General features: G+C 41.7%; 1 protein-coding gene across 5 annotated transcripts in view; it reads right to left on the bottom strand.

The window, feature by feature from the left end:
* The window catches only part of LOC139630702 (inositol 1,4,5-trisphosphate-gated calcium channel ITPR1), a 66,404-nt gene that overhangs the window by 5,398 nt on the left and 39,273 nt on the right, over positions 1 to 21,733 (bottom strand). For all 5 annotated transcript variants that reach the window (XM_071494367.1, XM_071494363.1, XM_071494364.1 and 2 more), the window contains 16 exons: positions 20,516 to 20,703; positions 15,173 to 15,356; positions 14,715 to 14,968; positions 13,535 to 13,735; positions 13,344 to 13,454; positions 12,879 to 12,974; positions 12,637 to 12,780; positions 12,354 to 12,461; positions 11,995 to 12,187; positions 10,038 to 10,160; positions 6,921 to 7,096; positions 4,974 to 5,138; positions 4,101 to 4,290; positions 3,883 to 3,975; positions 1,768 to 1,907; positions 498 to 663 (listed from right to left, as the gene is read on the bottom strand). In XM_071494367.1, coding sequence (XP_071350468.1) covers positions 498 to 663; positions 1,768 to 1,907; positions 3,883 to 3,975; positions 4,101 to 4,290; positions 4,974 to 5,138; positions 6,921 to 7,096; positions 10,038 to 10,160; positions 11,995 to 12,187; positions 12,354 to 12,461; positions 12,637 to 12,780; positions 12,879 to 12,974; positions 13,344 to 13,454; positions 13,535 to 13,735; positions 14,715 to 14,968; positions 15,173 to 15,356; positions 20,516 to 20,703 — 2,532 coding nt within the window. The remainder of the gene's footprint in view (positions 1 to 497; positions 664 to 1,767; positions 1,908 to 3,882; positions 3,976 to 4,100; positions 4,291 to 4,973; positions 5,139 to 6,920; positions 7,097 to 10,037; positions 10,161 to 11,994; positions 12,188 to 12,353; positions 12,462 to 12,636; positions 12,781 to 12,878; positions 12,975 to 13,343; positions 13,455 to 13,534; positions 13,736 to 14,714; positions 14,969 to 15,172; positions 15,357 to 20,515; positions 20,704 to 21,733) is intronic.

The following is a 21,733-nucleotide window of genomic DNA, read 5'->3' as shown; positions in this document are numbered from 1 at the left end:
ACGCAAAGTCTTTGAAACAGTCCTTCCAGCAATACAGCACAGGCTGGCAGGATGCCCCAATTATTAACAAAGCTATCATGTCACTGGAAAGTTACAAGTTTGATTCCCAAGACAATATCATTAGGAAAATATTTCAGCACAAACTACTGACCTTTAGCTAGGAAAACTGGGCCATATAAAAGATAAAATCTATGATAAACACAGATTTTCAGTACTGGTTCCCAGAGCACTGTTGCTTATTTTGTCTGAGCAACAGTTAGATAAAAAAAAAACTAAAAAAATGCAGCTCCAAATTTTCACCATTCTTCTTTGATAGCTTACTCAAAACCCATCTGTATTTTAAATTCCCATGATCAACTGACTAATTGATTAAAAAACTAATTGTTTAAATGCTACTTTATAACTTTACAAAGTGCACCATGCGGCAACTGCACGGTGAAAAAAAACATAAGGGAGCTTACAACTATCCCAATAACAGATTGGCTAAGCAGTCTCACCACAGATGAAGCAGGTTGTCTTCAGCACTTCTTCTTTCTTCTGTTTTTCACTCCTCAGGTCGGCGAACGTGTCAATGATAACACCAAAGATGAGATTGAGGACAATGATGATGACCATGAAGAAGAACAGCAAGTCGTATATAACTCTGGCTGCAAACAGTGGTTCCTGTGAAAGGAACACAAACCAGGGTTAAATGGAAAGTAGGGCCAACCTGAAGGTGAACAACAGTAACTTCTTTACAGTTTGGCCACTGACTCTTCAGAGGTAGGGACGAGAAACTTAAAAAGATCATGGTAATAATTGACTTTAATGTGAGAACAGAATGCTGAGAAGATTTCATATCACGAGGGACTGATTGGAGATTGTTCTATTTAAATGTATGACCCAAAGGGCAGGTGTTTACATAAACATGTCCTGGGGATGAAACCAGGTTAACCCTGGTCATCATGGATGTTAATGGAAACACAAAACCACAGGTGTAACCTGCCAGATGCTACAGTAACAGAGACGGCAGGGAGACAGTCAACCTGGTGCAGCCTGTTATATAGATAAAACAGATATTATATATATATATTATGAGTTTACAACAGAAGAGATATGTTTATTTTACATTTACATTTGCTCCTTTGGCAGATGCCTTTATCCAAAGCGACTTACAAGTCTTACATTATTAGCCAATGGCTCTGCAATGGACCTCAGTGTATTATACAGTTTCATTTATTTATTTTCCATTTTTAGTTAATCCTCTTCAAAAGGAATGGAGTGAGCCTGAAGGGAATTATCCTGCAGTGGTCACCAGACTAATACAGTCACACAATCACACTCACATTTATTTAGGACAAGCTTATTCTTATGGCACTGTGCCATTCATGCGATTATATGGTTCTGTTTTATTTCAGTAATTTAAGAGAGACTTTAAGAGACTTAAGAGACACTAAGCAAGACTTTTTCCCAACTTGCACTGTGTTGTGAGTACGTGAGGCAGACATTCACATCCTCTTTTGACATCATTAGTGGTTGAGCCTGCATTCAGTGGAAATCTATTTTGAGGTTTAATTCTCAAACAAGGCGGAGGTGATGCAGCTGTAAGGAAAGATTGTGAAACCTCCATGCTTTGGAAATGAAAACAAGTTCAGTGCATGATGGGCTCATAGCCAGCTCACATGACCCATGCTGCAGCTGTTGGCGTTACACCCACTTAGCTCAGACACACACACACACACAGTCGCACGCACACACAGTCAGGGGCCTAATCACAACCGCACGCACCTCTTTTGACGGTTTGCGAAGAACATCCCCAACACCCCCTCCACTCCTCAAGCCGTGACTCAGCACAGTGACAATACACATAAGTAAAGAGTCACACGTCCGCTCCATGTCGCTGTCCTCTTCACTGTCATCCCCAAAATCTGTGGAAGCACAAAGGAATGCTTTAATCTCATAATGCATTTGGCACAAGGAGCCTAAGAGTTGCCCATAAAAAAAAAACAGTTTATTTATCACTAGCAGGCGGGCATTTGTTTGCAGACCTCCAACAGTGCAGTACATTTACTTCACTGCAGCATCAGAGAATGTCATTTACATTTTAATTCATCATGAACCTGGTATAGCTGGGTAGGAACATCAAGACCTACATTTTTAGTTTATGAAACATCAAAAGCAACAAGCTGTGGTTGACAAGTATTAAATTTACTCATGTGAGCCAGAGAGATTCAAACAACTATCAATAGGCAGATACACCTGTTTCCATTGGAAATTACAGAGTAATTGTTCTGTATCATATTATATTGTCACAAACAGATTTGTTTTTTTATAGAACCATTTGCTGTTTCCATCTAAGACATGACATCAGTTCTATTAGACTAATACACAGAAATTCTCTTTCTGATTGATTCATACGGAGAGATAGAGGGAAAAAATGAAGGTGGTATAACACTGTTACTTTTATTCAGATGTTACGATGAATTACTGAAACTGCATATAAGCAAGTGTGAAACAAAAAATTCTCAGATATCAGCCACAGATATTAATCTTATGCTCTATTGAACTCTATAAGCCACCCGAGTCATATTCAAGATGCATGGAGTGAATTTTAGACTCATTTGAGATGCAATATTACTCTGCTAATGATATTCACATTCAGGATTTACTCAAATGTCTTAAGATAACAAGCAATACAAATTGAGTATTACTTTGTTTTTAAATATTTTCCTTGATTATCAATCATGATTAGTATTCTGTGTAAGAGTAAGATTTGATGGCCTTGTAGTAACATATAAATATAAGGTTTTATTTTGATATTTGGTCATAAACATCCTTGGCTTAGTTGCAGAGCTTGATATCTGTTCAAACCTTGTTTACATGTTTTGGTTCACAGTGTGATTGTGGTTAGTCAAAGTAAAAGTGTTTTTGTTTAACTGGAACGTAACAGCAGCTTTGGTTCAAGACAGAGAAAAAAATGACTAACTTTTGTGAGTTTATAGGTCATGGTACAATAGTTACTATTTCTACTCTTAACAGTCAAATGATGGACAGGATAGGACACGGTGTCATGAGCCTCTTGCTAAATATGTTTATTATTGGCTCCTCCTGGCTCCATACAGTATGTTACCAGCTCTGTACCAAGTGTCACCAGAGTGAACTGAGGCCTTCTTGTTGTTGACATCTCTAAATGTTAGACCAAAGATAACTTAGCCTGACACCACCGCACATCCTGACTGACAGAAAGTTCCCAGAATTTAACCCTTTTTAGGGCATTCACATGTTGATGTCACATGAGGGTTGATGAGGTCACATTAGGGTTATTCTGGTCAAATGACAGTCAGTGGAGTCACATGAATTCAAGTGTGAATTAGTGTGAAACTGCACAACACAAGGTGCACTATCTCTGCAAAAACATCCTGCAGTTTTCCCTTCACTTCTTGTGGTTTGTCAAGGCCAAGGATGATTTCTCAACATTTCAAATAACAATAAATGATTGTGCCTTCTGCTCCTCCCTCCATCACCTTCCTACATCAGCCTATCACTGGATTGTTGTTTGTATTTTCTCCCAGACAGTCATATCTTAACAAGCACTGCCCTTTTCTGGATAAAATGACTTACAACTACTCCAGGAGCCCAGGAACATCAAGTCAAAACCTCAGCCTGAAGAAATCAGTTCATTTGCAAATACATTGAACATCCATAGTTCGCTCTTTACTCTTCACATCAAAGTCAGCTTAGACAGCATTTGACTCAAGGCTGAGTGTCGGCCCCACCAATCTCCACAAATTAAATTCTCTGCACTCTAGTTGTAACCTCTAACTAAAACTAACCACATTATTCATTGATTGAACTATCTATCTTAAGACTAAAGATTAGTTTAAGTATTGTGGCATACATTACCTTCCTGCGGGGTCCCAGTGGTACAGTTCTCATCAATCCCTCCTCGACACATTCCTTCAGACAGAAACTCGCTGGCCAGACTGGCTCCACTTTCTGGAAGCAGGGAGAGACGGTTCATAAGTTTCCCGTTTTTTTTTTTTTTTTTTTTATAAATGAAGCACCTACAATAATTTTAAGGCTACTTGCAAACATCATAAATTAACCGTATGCCTCCTCACTTATGGTTGTGTTGGGAATCCGATCCACCTCCAGGATGAAGTCGTCTTTGAAGAAGATGTAGCCAACAATGGAGAACAGGTAGACTAAGATGAGAGCCAGCACCGCGGTGAGTACGATGGAGCGTCCGTTACGTGTCACACTCTTGATTACGTTCAGCAAGGTCTCTTCTCTGTACACCAGGTCGAACAGCTACAGAGAGGCAAAACACTTATTACAAGGATGCACAATTATGGCAGGACCAAAGGCTCAATATGTGAGGTGACATAATGCCTCTCAGAAGACAAAATAGGAAACTGGAAATACGTGGAGCACTCATTTAGGTTATGCACTGCCATCCTTTATGTGTAGTATGAGCTCTGTATTTTGAATGGGAAGTTTTCTCAATTTTCAGCATCTTGTTATTACAGGCAATAAATAAAATATATGTTGTGCTGCATCTGCAGAGGAGCTGCTTGGACCTCTGTGTGTGGAAAACATCCCCAAAAACTGGCAGATTACGTCTGATATGTTAGAAAAAACAGAGCTAGGACACAGGCAGACAACATAACACAACAACAAAAACAACAATAACAGCAGCAGCAACAGCAACAACAGCAACACTGTGACAGCACCAAATAAGGCAACTTCTGGCTGGTTAGCAGGATATGTCCTTGAATGCACCATAGTGGAAAGCCAAGGCTACATTCAGAAAGAAAAGAAGTACTTTACACATGGTTTTACTCAAAATCTGCTGCCTTCATATTTCTTAATATCATCACTTCCCAGTCTTTGTCCCTACTCAGGAGGTTTGTGTGAGTGTGTGTGTGTGTGTGTGTGTGTGTCTGTGTGCGAAGGTGCTATATGTATACATATCATATGTGGGCTTCTCTCACCAACAGACTGTAGAAGAAGACGTGGACAAACACACCCAGACAGCAGATGATGAGGTAGATGAGGTGGTAGAGGAACTCAAAGTCCATCACCATGGCTTTGTAGCCTCTTGTGAAGGTTCCTCGGTTCCCAACAAAACTTATCAGGAAGATGATTTTATTACACACCTGGAAGATAAAAGTCAATCTCTCTTTAATCATTAGAGCCCGGGATAATCAGCCATCAATCATTTTAATGTTGAAAAATCAACAAGAGGGCTGTAGGGCAGAAACTAAAAGTGTTGACAGCAGGTGGATATTGAGATAAATGAGGACATTTACATGTTCCTAAGTAACCTGGTTATTGTCGGCTTTCTGCAGTGACTTTATTCCTTATACCTCACTGTGAACAAGAAACCAGGGTAAGAGATTAACAGAAACCCGGTTAGACACCGGCAGGAGAAACCTGACTTCTTGGTCATGCATACGCTTAACCGAGTTTCAAATGGGGTCTTTACAAGACTCTGTGTAATTGATAAAGACATCAGACAGCGAAGGTATCACTGTGACAGCAGCAGGGAGGCATGAAAGCAAATGTCATCAGCAGTGCATCCTTTGATTCAGGATGACAAAATATGAAGTCTGACTAAGAATGAAACTGACACAAAAAAAAAAACTAACCACTTTTTAAATGATCGTTTTTTTACAGTTTAATTAGGGTTATTTGAAAAGAAAAAAGACACTACTCTTGCTTTAAAAATGTCAAAAACAAATTGTGGGAGACATCTGACCTCTGGCCAGCTGCACGTAAACTAGATTTTGGAGTATCCCGGTTACTGAAGTCCATGGTAACGTGTTCTCTGATTTCCTGCCTTAACCTGATTTCTCTCAGTAACCTGGTTTTTTGTGTACATGTGAACGTAGCAACTGAGGGGGGAGGAGAGATGATGGCAGTGTGTTCAAGACTTTATTTTGTGTGTGTGTGTTTAAGAGCACATCTAGTGTCATACTCTCTAGGGTCCAGTGACGCACTTCACACCCCATAACACAGCCAGGCGCTGGCAGGGAGAACTGTAGGGGCGGGGGGGGGTGGGGGGCACACCACAGGCAGACGGGGCATCGGCCTGCCAAGTGGGCATGAGTGTGAGTGAGAGTTGAAAGAAGAACTGGAACTAACGTGGTGGAGATTTCTCAGTAAGTGAAATAACATACAATAGTATGTGTGACTGATAAAATAGAAGTGGTTTGTTTTTAGCCTCTCTCTGGGGAAAATCACAGACAAACCTCACTCTTGCACACGAGACAGGTTTAAAGAGTTGGTTCACCCAAATATAGTTAAAGAAAAAAAAACATTCTTGCACTAATGGGATCCAGCCATACAGAAGTTTAACTTAATTTGTCCATATTTGAATTTGGGAATATTTCTTCTGAAGTTCCAATAAAAAAGTCTGTATAGTAACAGACAAAGTTACTATACAGTAACTTAGTCTGTGGATTATCCAGAATAACAGGAAACACCAACACTTAACTGTTGAATTTTTCACAATCAAATTTCTTGATTTGAGCAAAACAACCAAAATTCTCAGGCTGCAACTTTTCATCTGTAGATTTTCTCAATTAATTGTTTAGACCATGAAATGTCAAAACAAGACTGACAAGGCCCAGACTGACATCTTCAAATGCTTGTTGATTCCACCCAACAGACTAAAATCCATAAAAAATAGAAAAGCATCACATACTCACATTTGAGAAGCTTGAATCAGAGAATGTTTACTTGAAAACAACCAAAATGACTAATTATCAAAGTAGTTGCTGCTTAATTTCTCTGAATCAACAAATCAATGAATTCACTAATTGTCTTCCCTCCATTGTATTGAGGTGGCAACACGACTTAAAACCAAATCTAACTGCGTGACTAGATACCACCATTAGTAATTTGGGTGAACTGACCCTTTAAGGGAGACAACTCACATTGAAGGCACCCAGAAGGAAGAGAGTGGGCTCCAGGCCAACAGAGAAGATGAGACGGAGGATGGTGACAATGACCAGGGCACGGATGCCCAGCGGTTGGGGCATGATGATAACAATGACCAGTGTTGCCAAGACTCCCATCCATAGCAGTGCAGACAGGTGGGGATCCAGCATACCTGCAGGAGTTAAGGGCACAAACACACACCAGAAGGCCAGTTGCATTAATGCACAGGCAAACTTTAAAGGATACCTGTTAATACTGCTACAACTGACATCTCTGTTAAATGGTAAATTTGCCATATTAATGTGGAACATGAGGGCATTATGTTAAGAGGATGACGGTGCAGTTTGCAGCTTAAACCAGGCCTTGTCCGGATCAACAGATTTTTAACTGGCTTCGCCTGACTTCTGCCTCTCAGGCAAGCCTCGAGCCTTCATTAGTGAGACTTTGAACTCAAAGAGAGCCAGTTACATAACACTCAAAAGTATATGACATACTTTTTTGAGAGTGTGTGTGTGCACAGTAAGCTTTAGTGAGAGCCTACCTGATGCTTCCCTTGATCCTGGGGCAAATCCAGGATTAGTGTCCTAGTCATGGGTTTCATGTGGCAATGTGTCACTCAGGCTAAAACCCTTGACCAGGTTTGACCAGCCTAAAAAACAAGGCCACACCCATCCTGCTGTTTGTGTAACTCATTCCTGTTTTTAAAAACATAAGACTAATTTGTGTGTGGAGTCTATGAGCACAGGACACTGAATGATTTCAGGGAACATAGAAAAAGAAAAAAAAGAAAAACTGAGGAATGTTTTGCTGTTAGAAAGAAAAGATCAAAAGAAAAGAGATAAGGTGAAATGAGGCAGAATTGCAAGGATTAAAAAAAAAAAAAAAATGCTGGTTGAGAAAGCAGTAGGGGAGTACTGCGGGTAAGGGAGCCCTTCTTGCCTCCCCTACTTCCTTTCCTCCCACCTTGCTTCTCTCTGTCTCCTTCCCTTCTTCTAGTTTTCTCTCCCTCCCAATCCCTGTGGAGATCACATGACAGGTGCCACTTACATAACAGCCATCTCTAAAAATACCTCAGCTGAAAGATTCATGAGGAACGAGCAGGGAGCAACACACAGCTCTAGTGATGTGGCACACTGAAGGAGCAGTGCTTACGTGCTCTCACAAACTCTGCGCCTCCCTCAGACTTCAGTCTGATGTGCGGGCAGATGATTGTATGCAAACCCAAAGTAACATCAACAGCGGAGAAGGCTGCAAGCATGCACTGTCTGCGTGTAAGCATGTGGTATGAATGTGCGGTGTTAACCAAAGCTATTCATCAAAAGGCAGTCAGTCATGCATGCAGACAGAACACACTGACCTAGATCTCCTGCTCTTATAACCCTCATTCAAAAGCCCCAAGCAAAGAAGGGAGGACAGCAAGCACAGCATGTGTGTGTGTGTGTGTGTGTGTGTGTGTGTGTGTATGTGAAAGTGTGTGTGTGTGTGTGTGTGTGTGTGTGTGTGTAACAGAAAGAAGGCAGGGCCCCAAAGCCATAAAAGTGCCTGTTTAAGCAGGCCAAAGGTATGCTGCAGACTCACGTGATGATGTCTTACGCACAAAACAAGATCCAGGAAAGCGTTAGACCTTACTCGTTCTGTGCACTCATTTTCTATTTGTTTTTAACTTTAATATTTTGTACAATTAACAATGACAGAGAACAGGGAATTTTAGTTTTGTCATTAAGTGAAAAGAATGATCATAGTCATTGTTGAACTGTTGTATTTGCTGTTATCTTCTGCTTTGGTAGTATAAGTGTTTTCTTATTATTTCTTCTTATTTCTTATTTGTTTTTTTCTTACTGAGCCTAATTAACAATTCCACCAGATAATTTGACAAGTTGTTCAACAACTGTAAAAAGCTGTGTGCAAACTTAGATAGGTGAATGAGGACATGTTGAAAATTGATTATTCACTTCTTCTTTTTGCTTCCTCTTTGTTCATTTTTTGTGAATTTATGTAAAAGTTTTTTATAACAGTTTGTAATACACTCTTTATATGAGTCTGAGCAGCAGCCTGGAAGAGATTTAGAGAGACAACTAACCCACTGACAGAAAAAAAAAAACAAGTAAACAGACATCAGTAAAGAGGATTTGGCAGCTGAGTAGATTGCAGTGACTGAAGTATAAAACATGACGCATGACTTGTTCTTGATCACCTGATATGTCACGAATAACTTGTCTTACTTGTGCCAATATAAGCTGTGTTTATGGGACATTAAATTGCACAGGCCGCTCCTGTGTTTATTGTGGTCTCCATAGTACTGAAAGTCAAATATGAGCTCAAGCTCAAGGCGTGAGTTGAGGTTAGTCTGTGAGGGTGTGCCTCAAACAAAAGCAGAGGGTTTCTCAGGTCCTGCTCCTAATCCTGGTCAGGTGATTAGAAGTCAGGAGATCAGAGCACTGCGGTTAAAGATCAGTAGGTCAGTGCCCAGGCCCAGGAGAAGGAATAAGAGTCAGATCTTCAAAGTCTATCTCTGTGGGTGGCTGCACCATGTCACATGTCTTTCCAGATAGTCTCCTATGTCAAAATGTGATATAAATGTAAAAGAAAACAAGTGTAAAAAAAAGAAATAAAAAAAATCAAAATATGAACCTCTCTATTTATATACTGGTGCTTTATTGTTGGCTTTATATAATCTATCAATGTAGGAGATGTATTCACGTCTATTCAAAATATGCCATGTCAGTGCAGGTTGTTAAATGCAGTTTGTAGCAGACAGACTTGTCAACAAGCCCCTGTCCTTCCTGTTTTGCATCGCTGAGCGCATCATCTTCGTTTTGACCCTGGTTTCTAGAGCAGTCTGAACACAGGAACAGTGCAGTACATACAAATATGCCTCTGTGATGCTGCATCAGTGCAACATCAACATGCATTCACTATAGTAAGAGTAAATGTTTCATATCCATAAACAGTTGAAGGCAGCCTGACCAGAACAAACCAGAAAACAATAACACACAATTTACAATCACTGAGCCACTGGAAATGCAAAGTGAGATCTCATCGTAATATTAGAAACATGATGTGAGTAAGTAAAAAACAACACTTTCACAGATGCCAACTCATGTGTGACTGACCTCCATGTACCCCCTCCAGAGGGTAGAATAAGCAGACCAGCAGGTTCATGAGAACAGCCAGGTTGAATGAAACGTTACTCCACACTGACATGTTTCTGGAGCACCAGTACAGCACCGGCTGGGCTGGAGGGAGAGGCACAGTGACAAATTTGATTTGATTTTGACCATAAAATGTCTAAAAATTGTAAAATTATTTCTAATTTGAAGATCCCAACGTGACACTTTCAGATTGCTTTCCCAAAAGCTAAAATATATAAAATTGAAGTCCTCAAATCTTAGAAGCTGGGACCAGTGAATATTTGGAAAATCATGATGATAAATAAAAAACCATGAGTCTACAATTTTTTGGTCAAATAACTATTTAATCGCCTACTTGTTTCAGCACTAATATGATTAACATAAACCCAATGAGTGAACAAGCTGTAGGTTTAAATTAAAAATAAGGACAGGAGATAGTTGAGCTCACATAGCTCAAGTCTCCCCAGTCATAAAGAGAATAATTTAATATTAAAAGTAATATGAAGACAAAAAAAGTGTTAATTCTGCATGTTAAAATGTTGATACTTAAATAAGTCAAAATGAAGGAGAAACTGTTTTACATGCCACTTTGACCTTTAAATCAGACACACAATCTGACTTTTAATAGACGATTTTCTGTCCTCTGCTTTTAGAGGAAAAGAAAAACAGACGCAGGGACTTTTCTCTGTCCATCCCCTCTTCTGAGTGAGAGACAAAATATGGCTTTGTGTGGGTATGCAGTCTTAAATGTGCGTGAGCAAGTGTGCTCTCAGTTGTGATTCATATGGTTACTGTACAAATGTTTCACGGCTCAAAGGATGTGGAAAGCCCCTGTCTGCTTTTAGACAGTGGAAACATGCACACACACAGCTCACGCACACACATGATGACACTGTTAGCCCTGATCTCAAGTTGGGGATACGCTTCACTCTATTTTGCATAGCCGCTTATCCTGTTCAGGCTTGGAGGGACTGAGGTCTTTCCCAGCATGCACTGAGTGAGAGTTAGGGTATACCATGGACATGTCGCCTGTCTGTCACTGGGACACACAAACAATTGGAGTTTCAAATTCCCCTAGCCTGCATGTGTTTGGAGTGTGGAAGTGAATCAGAACACATGGACACACGGAGAACAAATTCCCCACAGAAAAGGCCCAGCTGATCTGAATGTTAAAACCCAGAAGTGAGATCTGACAGCTGTCATTGAGCCATCATGCTGCATCCGAGCTGAGGGTATTCGGCACAAAAGATGCTGTTTCTGGAAAATAAACAGCACTGAAGTTTTGTACACCATCAGCTGATCGGCAAAAAATAGAGTCACATTCAAGCTTGCTAACTCATAATCCTTTGCTCTTACTCGCTACTATGCTTCTATAGTAGACTTCTCCCCCCATCTCCTGCTGTAGTTTCTCTGTAAGAATAATCTTATGGTCCCAGTATTTACTGTCTGTGTCTACACTGTCTGCTATTAAACAAATGCAAGAAGTAATTAGTCAATAAATTGATTAGCCAGAACAGAAACTTAACCAACAACCAAATTATAATTTAAATAAAGTGCATTTGTTGTACCTACTTAAATATGAGGATTGGATGCTTTTCAGTTTTATGTAATTTTAAATTCTTTTATGTGATGGGCAATCTTAATTTTTTGGAAAATATTTTATAGATTAAATAACTATGCCATTATTTGAACTATTCGATAATTAGAATAATCTTTTCAATGATGTGTAGCCAATTTGTCAGGGATACATGTTGGTTCTGTCTGGTCTGCTGAATCCTGTTCTCCTCCTTTAATTAACTGTGAAACTCAATTTATTCACTCAAATTCGGGTGTATAAGCATTTTTATATCTGCGTAAGTGGTCCTGTATTATCCGATATAACTAACAGAAATATTAATAATGAGTATTTAAACACACACAAGCTCCCTCCTGACCTTACCTCTGAGTTTCTTCTGCCAGTTCATCTCATTGAAGAGGTCCTCTGCCCGCAGGAAGAAGTCGTTGATCTTGCTGCCCTGCTCATCTCTCTCCGTGGTGTAGTAGACTCGCAGCTTTGACTCTGAGGTAAGGAACTCGCAGATGTTGGGCACAGGGAACACTATCTCCTCCATTGTACGATCCTGACGCACAATCTGAACAGAGGCACACACACACACAGGCCCACATGGCCACATTTGTGACTATATCTCTGCAAATGCGCAAAAAAAATTGTATTTTGTAGATCTGTTTATTTGTGTGGCTATTCTGTTACAGAAGGCTTCAAGTTGTTCATATTAAGTGAGGGTTGTGTGTAATGACCTCTATCTGAGCAGTGTGTTTGGCGTAGAACTCCAAGGCCTCATCTCCCTCTCCACTGACCACGCCTGGCTTTAACATCATGGACAGCTCCTTGTTATGACGGGCCAGCTGCATGAAGGACACATGGAGAAACACTGAGCTTGTCACAAAAACAGCACATGGATAACACGTGTGTCCCATCACATTCTCATAGAATGGAACAATTCATTCATTATGTTTTATAATTACATAATCTTGTGTGTCATGCTTTGCGGTTGGGATTCTGCAGAGATGAAGAGCAGACCTGGTGAGCTAAAATGTAGATGTTGTGTCCAACATTTCTGGGGGAAGCGGCATCATGTTCCTCCTCCTCCCCGTTATCCTCTTCCTCCTGCGTGTCTTCAAACTCTACCTCTCCCTGCAGATAGGCCTTTTTTATCACCTCCACCTACACGGACACGCACATGCCCAAAACTCAGCAGCTGTTGTATTGTAGACGTTAGAAGGAGCTGAGAAAAGGAAAAAAGGTGCATATCACTTGCTCACCAGCTCTTTAGGCCTCATGTTGTACAGGATCCTCTCTGCATTCTCGCTGTCATGGCGGCTCTCCATGATGGCGAGCAGCAGCTTGGATGCATTGTTCTGAGTGTGACAAAGACAGAAAGGAGGCACAGGAAAGGAGAGCTCCAAGATAAGAACTTAAGCTCTGTCAGTTTCTTCGCCCAAGGAAAACAGCCAGGAACCCCGGTGCTCTAGGAAAATGCACTCTGCTGCTATTTGTCTTGGCAGGCATGCACAAAAAGCAAGCTCAGCTCAGCTGAATGAATGTCCTGCTCTTATACTTATACTGTAGCCTGTTAGTGATATTCCATCCTGCTGTGAAAAGAAACTACTGCAGTTTTTTTTTTGTTTTTGGCTTGAGACCCAAACCCAGATTTAACCCAATCCTCGGTTTCAAACAAAGTTGCAGATTCTTCCTCGACTCCACTTACACCTGCTCAGCCGACTCACCTTGAGCTCTAACACCAGGTCCATCCGCTTTTTCCCAAGTGGGTTGATGTCATTAAGGATCAGCGCGATGATGATATCAATACCATTTGACTCGTGAGTGGCAATGCAATTCTGGAGGGACAGAAATGTGTAAGAAAGACCAGAGGTGACTTAGTAAAGACGTAGAATTCACCTGTAGTTCTCTTGTGTACCTGGTTTTCATGGCAGGGGCCCTGGCAGTACTCTGTGAGACTCTCCAGAGTTTGGTTGATGAGCGCCACGTTCTTCTCATTGATGTACAGCCCCAGCAGGCCGAGACCGCCTGTAGTGCTGCCACAGATACAGTCTAAGAACTGCAGAGTCTCACACACAAGGTTGTAGTTGTTCTTGTTGTTCTGCCAACGAAGGAAGTTCTGAGAAGATAAAAGCGGTTGGCGTTGGCAGTTAAGTTTGAATGTGATGGGTCTTTATGGAGTGAACTAGATATACACGGTGTGTAATCAACCAATCAAAACCACATACAAGTACGAAGCATTAAAGGAATAGTTTGGCTGAAGATTAGAGCGAATTCGCAACAATATTTCAGTTTCAGCCCGTGTCAGAGCCGTTCAACCTGACCTTCTTCTGAGAGACGCTGACTAACCCTAAAAACATAACAGGTGAGTTTTGGTTCTGAAGAAGTGAAAGATAATGACGTCAGAGCTGAACTTTTGAACCAACAGTAGAACTGTTTCACGAGACTAACTTCTTCAGAATGGAAGTAATTGAAAGAAATATTATTTCAACATTTAAGAATATTAATTAGAATTGGCTTTGCCACTAACATATTCATCTTGTTTTTGAAAGGAGCCCAAGAGACCAAGAGATGAACCACAAAAAAATGACTGGCTGAGTCTGTACAAAATTTATGATTCAAGATGAAATAATACGTTAAGAAATTGAATGACGAAAATTGCACAATTATTTCAATTATCAAATAAAACATCTGCAGGCTTCTCTGTTTGGTTTGCATAATGCTCTAAATTCAATAAAATCCTGCAGCTGCATTCTCTCTGGAGTTGATCCTCAATAAGTGAAAGCCGCCCCTTTCCAGGCTCAGCAAAAGAGTGAGGCAGAGAAATGAGCAGGAGGCTGTGTGAACACAAAAAGGGGAGCGGGGACTTTCATACCTCTATAAAAAAAGAGGTACCAGAGAGGCCATCTCTAGTCAGACATGACCTCTCACACAAATGATGATTAATAAAAGACTGAAACTGTGACCAAAGCCTGACACAAAGACCCAAAATCATTCATGTATAAAATGTCAGATAAAGAAAGACACTGTTGTGAAGTGTGGCCCACTCTGATGGGTGTCTGTAAGACTAGCAGTGTGTGATGATCAGTCTGCCCCACCTGCAGGTCACGGTTGTGATTCTCACAAAGAAGCTGGAGGAAGCGAAGAATAGGCTGCATGATGACGATGACAAAGCTCATCTCTCCTTCGTCCTGGTTCTTGTCCCCAGTGCTGGGCTGGCCGTCGGCTGAGGTGAAGTGGTCCTCAGGGTCTGCCTCACGCCGGTAAGAGTTAAAGGCCTTCTTGGTGGCAGACGAGGCCTCTAATAGTTGCTCTCTCACATCCTCTGTCATGACTACTGCTGAGTCTCTGGCTACACGGACACAGGCACCAAAAGAGGGACTAAGGACACAGTTGATTCACACATAATCATCATACCATAAATAATCTTTCTATTCTGGTTATTTAAACAAATTTTAAATGTCTAGTTTGCAAAACTAAAGCTTCCCTTAGCATCTTCTGGTGTCCTTATCCTTATATAGGTGAATACATTAGATTATGACAGGTGACCTCTGACCTTTTTTGCGAACTGGGACGTCTTTATCCTGGCTGTCATCATCCCTCTTCCTGTTCCCCAGGTCACTGGTATTTACTGTCACTGTGGCTTTGATCTCCAGCTGGGCCAGCTTCATACGGTCGTAGAAAACCCGGAAGAATTTCTCTGATTTCTTGTCGTCTGTCAGACGGCAGAAGAAGGAACGCTGGATACATGGAAGAAGAGGAGAAAAGAGAGATTATTGATATGAATGTCTGCCAAGCACAATAAATACCTGTTGTCACACTGTGACTGCACAATGGCAACAATGTGAGGTAGAGAAATCGTTGCAGCGATCCATTAACTTTCACACATAATTGTATAAAGCAAGAAATAAAACAATCAGTCGATTAATCAGTTACTCAATCCCCACAATTGGATTAGTCTGCAGCTATTCTGACAACCAATTAATCATTTCAATCCTTCAAGCAAAAACACCACATCTGAGAACCTAGAAACATCTTGCTTCTCAAATGTCAGTATTTGCTGCTTTGTGTATTTTATTTGAGAATTGAATATCGTTGGGTTTAAGACACTGGTCAGACAAAAAACACGGCGGGGTCTAGATAATTATAGTTTTTTCACAGTTTTCTGATGACTTATATAAAAAAGGGGAGAAAACAGTTCGATTGATGACAAAAATAATCCTTAGCTTCAGCTGTAAACATGTATACCACATGTATTACTTATTATTTTCTCTTCCAAGTTTGCATTATGCAGCTGATTAGTTAGATCAGAACTTCCGAGTGCAGTGAACTGAGGGTAAAACCAGTGAACAGGATGTTGTAACAGAGGACATGGACTCGGCCTAAAGTATCCAGTCTATGCTTATATCCTCTTATATACTGTTTCCTCTGAATTGTCTCAGCTAACAATAGAAAATGTATCATCACTCAATATGAGCAACATGGTCTTGACTGGAGCCACACAAAACATTATACAACTGTGGTGAAGCAAGCCAAGATTTATTATGATGAGGGGGGTTTAAACACTGCAGTTACTGCTGTGGAATGGGGTCATACAGAATTAGAACACTTTCGAGCCTGTGAGCGCAATGCATACACCGTGTCCCAGCCCACAGGGCTGCTGTTTTGATTATGTAAGAGCTGTTATCTACTGCAGCCTATGGAACAGCTTCAGCCAGCCCAAGCTGCCTCATCACACTAACGGGGTGAAAAATGACGGTCGAGGGAGAAGCCTGGCCTGATTACACAGATAGAGGAACAGAGATGGTGGGGAGTGGGGATAGAAAAAAAAAAAAACTAGAGGCGAAAGACAGACACCAAAGAGGGAATAAGGGAGTGAAAGGAGAAGAAAAGCAGATGATTTAGAGAGGGGAAACGAGAGCAAGAGATAGGGAGGGAGAGAATGTTATCAGACAGTATCTAGGCCAGTTCTCAAGTTTGTTACATAACCATCTGTCTTTCCAGGTTAGATGTAAAACTGGGCTACTGGAGGAAACAAATAAATGATAGTCACAAGGAAATTGTTAAGCAAAATGGACAAAACAAGCCTTGTTTCTCCTTCTCCAAGGACACTGTCTGTGGGTGTATGTACTAAGAGGTTTATGTGTATTGGAATGTACTGTTAAACATACTGTTGCTAAATCTTTTTTTAGTTTACTTTTGAAAAATAAAAACAGTGACCAAACAGTTAAAAAGCCAAACAAGAGAGTGTGCGCAGCTTATTAACAAATCACAAAGCAGAGCTGACACAATTTTGAAATCGTGTTTCCTTCAGTGAAACAATGACACAACTGTGTGCCTGTGCCCCAAAGCAGATTCCAGAGCCTTGTGCCCCACCCCGGCCCTCCACCACTGAGCAGCAGTCCTCCTGCACGTACGCACTCTGCCAACACTCAGGGACGAGGAGATAGCAACGTGGGGAGGGGCTGCCGAGCAAGGCCATCACACAATAAACAACTTGATGACAGAGTGGAGAGTGCAGAGAGGGGATTAGCTGCACCACAGTGGCAGCGCGCTCATAGCTCACATCTCACAGCATACCTGAGATGGGAAGGGGCAGCAATGGTCATGCCTGTTTGTCTCTGCTCACGTAACTGTGCCCTCCATCAGGAGGCTAAAGTTTGGACCTGCAGGGGAAGGGGGTGAGGAGGGGTGAGGAAGGCAGGGCGTAGAGGCTGAGGCATGGGGCCCAGAGCCAGGACAGCACACATCAATTAGACCGGAGCAAACAGAGAGAAGAGCACTCACCCTCCCACCCCCACCCCGTTTTACCATTACATAACTCGCAGAGACACGCACACACACTTGTACAGTACAAGCACACGCAAGCTGGAGAGCACATACGCTAATACACCCACTGACTTTTACACTCACAAAACTAGGTCAGCTGTCTCCGGCATAGGCACATGCCAGTTCTGAGGACACACCCACATATCACACACGCTCTGCAATACAGTATTCTCTCCCAAACTGTGCGTCTGCCAACTTTATTCTTATGTAATCACATTCATTTTCCACTGCCCGTCCTGTCATTAATGCCGCAGCTCTCATCTCTTGGATATCCCGGGTTATCCAGTCTCAGTGTGCAGGTGGGCTCACTGTGCAGGCTTGGCAGAACTAGCACCATGCCAGCAGGTGTAGTTCGTCTTATGGATCAGGGTTATCAGAGCTATTATATTTCACTGCGGTAGGGGTAAGTTGTGTGATTGATGGTGGCTGCAGGGGAATGTATTGGTCATGTAAGAGTTATTAATGATTTTGTCCCGCAGTGAAAGTTTTCACTTGCAGCAGCAGCAGACTGAAAGCATAATTTTTTTTGCAGCCTGTTTCTAAGAACTGAGCTCAGTTGAGTGGGTCAAGTGAGTCACCGAAACCAAGACAAAGCCTGTATATAAAGACAGAACACCACAGTAAAGACAAACATTACAGCAAACTTTCATTTTCTGGTTTCTTTAGAAATGTATCTATGGTTGCGTCTTACTGACAATGAATCAGAAGGGAAAACCTTAACTTTCATGTCTAACCACGTTGCTGCCTCCAAAGTGTTTCGATGCTGGTCCTTACACTATCTGCAACAAAATCTGTCCTGTCGTATCAAGACACCATCTGTGTTTTGATAGCACTTAGAAAAGCAAGGACAAGAGTGGCGTGATGGAGGGATGACGTTACGGATGAAGTAGCACATGGTGGTCAAGGAGAGAACGGAGTGATAGTAACAGAGGAGGATGAAGGAGGGAGAAAGGAGAGGGACAAGCATCTCAGGGGCTCCCTGTAGTGTTGGGTAAACACAGAGCCTGTCTGTATCCATGGAGACAAACCCTGAGTGGAATGAGACGGAGAGGAGCGGGATGAGGTGGGGGCGGACAACACTGAAAAACAAGGTCATAGCGCTTTCCCTTCTCTCCTTCCGTTCCGCCACTTGGCATCAACAAAGGGATGTTATGTAACAGCTATTTATACCAGTGCTCCCTTTTCTCTCTCACCCTCCCTCTCATGTCGGGCAGCACCACATGCAAACCAAATGGAACTGCCGCTCCTCTCTGCTCTCCTCCAAGCCCTTTTCCTCCTTTCCTTTTCCTCGTCCTTCTTCCCTCAGATCGGACGCTTTCCTTGTTATTATTCCAGCTGATTGAGAGTTTGTCTACACCCATTGTTTCTGTTTTTTTTTTTTTTTTTTTTTTTTTACAATATCGGTTAAATGCACCTGCAATGCAAGTGTTTTGGAGGGAAACAGAACAGCATGCTATGTGGTCACATGCCAGATGGCTGACGAGTGAAATGTCACAAGTCGCTAGTTCACAACACAATTTACAGCTGCCTGAGCTCTCTCATGGCCGTCACAGAAGAACTGGAATGTGAGGAGCCATTAGGGAGCCAACATGTCTAGAAAGCACTACTGACTGTAAAATATCGAAGTTCCTAGAACATCTATGCATTAGCTTTGCATGCCAGCAAAAGAAGGGAGTGAATGTGCCTGCAATCTTGAGTCATTCTGTGGCGTTTATTTCTGTGCACTATGTAGGTCATGAGTAAATATTTAACTATGTTGCTATGTTGCGTGAGAACAAGATATCCAAGACCCAACAGGTGCTCAGCTGGGCATGGCAAATAAAACAAAAGCCAACTTGCTTTCTTAAAGAGAGGAGTGAGCAACAGTGGACAATTTGGTGGATTATGAATTCAAGTTTCAATCTGTCAATAATATTTTCTGTCTCTCTCTCTCTCTCTCTCTCTCTTTTTTTTTTTAACAAAATTGAAGATTCCTGTGATAAAGGTCAACATTTGCTGACACTCAACTTATTGACAATTTTTAGGAATTTCTCCAGTTACCTAAAGAACACAAATATTTGGACTATGCGGTACATTTCTAGCACTGCATACAGAGTAGTTTCTCCGGCAAAGAAACCTCCCTTTTCAGAACAAACTTAAGAATGCCAGGGTGAGAGGAGCTCCAGTTTCTCTTCAATCCCCTCTGTGTTCCCCCGTCCCTCCGCCCTCTCTCCCCACTGCCCCAGTTCCGGAGGCCCAGCATGACCCAGTTTGGGCCGGCAAGAGAGCGCGCGGGAGCAGGAGAGAGGCTGGAATGTTTTGAAGGCTGAGACATTCCTCATTGTTCATTCACACAGGCCTTATGTAACACGGGCTGATCACGTGACGTAGCTCTGCAGCAGCCGTGGGAAGCCAAAGCATTATCTCCGCCACAGTGGCTTCCTCGCTCTAATCTGATTATGCAAGGCCCGTGCTTACACAACAACACACAGACGGACAGACGGATGAAAAGACGGAGAGATCAACAGACAGAGCAGAGACAAAGAGACATGAAAAATAGAAGCAGAGAGAGACAGCTAGAGAAGGAGAGGTTAGTTAGCTCAGGTTAAAGCAAACAGGGAAATAGGATTCATTTACGTTGCCGAATGGAATAGTCTAAAGTGACAAAAAATAAATATATTTTTTTATAATATACTGATCTACAGACTACTGACATCATTAGCAGCGGGTATGGCCTTTGAGCCAAAAGATATACTGCTAGATATGAGGGGAATGAGAGCCGCCCTGGTAATGTACATGTGGCACACTGACCCACATACTGTAGATCCTCGAGTAATGAAAACTTGCATCCATGACACAGTGTGTTCATTTCGCTGATCATCTACAGATTCACTGTGAGATAAGCTGACCTTTACATAGATAACAGGCCATTTAATTAAAACACTGCAGATCAGTTACAGTAAGCGGAACAGGTAAATATATAGTTTGCACTGAGTCTAGCGTTTGATAACAGTTCAGATGTTTAACAATACACGGCAGATTCGAAAAATGTTTCTGCAGTTTCTCGGATAAAAATTTGGGGATAACTGACCTGGATGGTGGTGTTTCCACCTTCCAGCAATGCAATAGCCAGGAGGATGCTTTCTTGGAAGACTCGGTCACTTGTAGTGTTCATGATGAGGTCAATAACCAGGTTAGAGGCTCCCTCTTTGTCCAGGTGACACTGTATCTCTGCCAGGCTCATTTCACCGCGACTCAGGCCCCCAGGTCCCCCTAATGCTGCACGACAGAGACAAGGCAACAGGCCAAATCAGAATACAGTATATCAGTTATATGGCATATGAGATCAACACTTTTCAGTGAAAAAAAGCTAAAATTGTATCTATCTGGATAATCCTGAGTAAGATATTTAGTGTGTTAACAGCACAACTGTGTAATGAAGATGAAAATAATTCTGGTCGTGCTTTAGTAATATTGTAGTAACATAAATGCATAAGTCTAATAAATTAATCTGTTTATTAATCTGTTTTATAATCACTCTCTTATTTTAGAAATAAGAAAAATGACCACAATAAAAGGTTTATTACAGTTAGTTTAGTTTTATAAAGGATTCTATTCTTATATAAAATACAAAATTTGAAGCTGCAAAGACTGATATTGAGATTTCACACAACATTGCATACAGCAAAGCAAAATGAAGTGAGGAAAAACATATTGTTAAAGATATTATTCCTTTAATCACACAGAGCAAGACATTCAGTGACCCAGTTTAACATAAAGGGCACATACATTATACAATACCGACACAAGCTCCCTAAGACCTCCAACTACTGCGATGGTAACCCTGGACGAGCCAGTGTAACTGTACAGTTATGTGATTCATTGTACACGACTTTGCCTGCACATCCTGAGGCCCAAGTGTCGGGCACATATGGAATTCTCAGCCTGGCTCTTGTTTCAGCAACAGGTGCAAAGGCTGTTTTCACAGGAAGTAGCAGCCTGTCACCTAGCAACAGTGAAAAGTGGATCAGACGGGGGGGGGGGGGGGGGGGGGGGGGCTTGGGGGGGGTGTTTATACTTCCTGTGGTCTGGAAGTTTGCCAACATCTTGGTGCACATGGGAGAGATGGTGAACTGGGAACCAAGGTTTTTTTCTCTGTCTTGCACTTCAGGTAAATCTTTGTCTCAACATCTGAACCAATCATCATCACAGCTGTATAATATGCATCATATGAATACATTATGGTGTCACACCCATGCTTCACTGTGTGAAAACACTGCCATATGGGCCACAGCATATACAAGCCATT

Source organism: Trachinotus anak, unplaced genomic scaffold (genome assembly GCF_046630095.1).
Source record: "Trachinotus anak isolate AG129_WGS33_773 ecotype Australia unplaced genomic scaffold, CSIRO_AGI_Tana_v1 ptg000013l, whole genome shotgun sequence".
In the NCBI taxonomy this organism is placed as follows: domain Eukaryota; kingdom Metazoa; phylum Chordata; class Actinopteri; order Carangiformes; family Carangidae; genus Trachinotus; species Trachinotus anak.
This window is presented reverse-complemented; position numbering and strand designations above follow the sequence as displayed.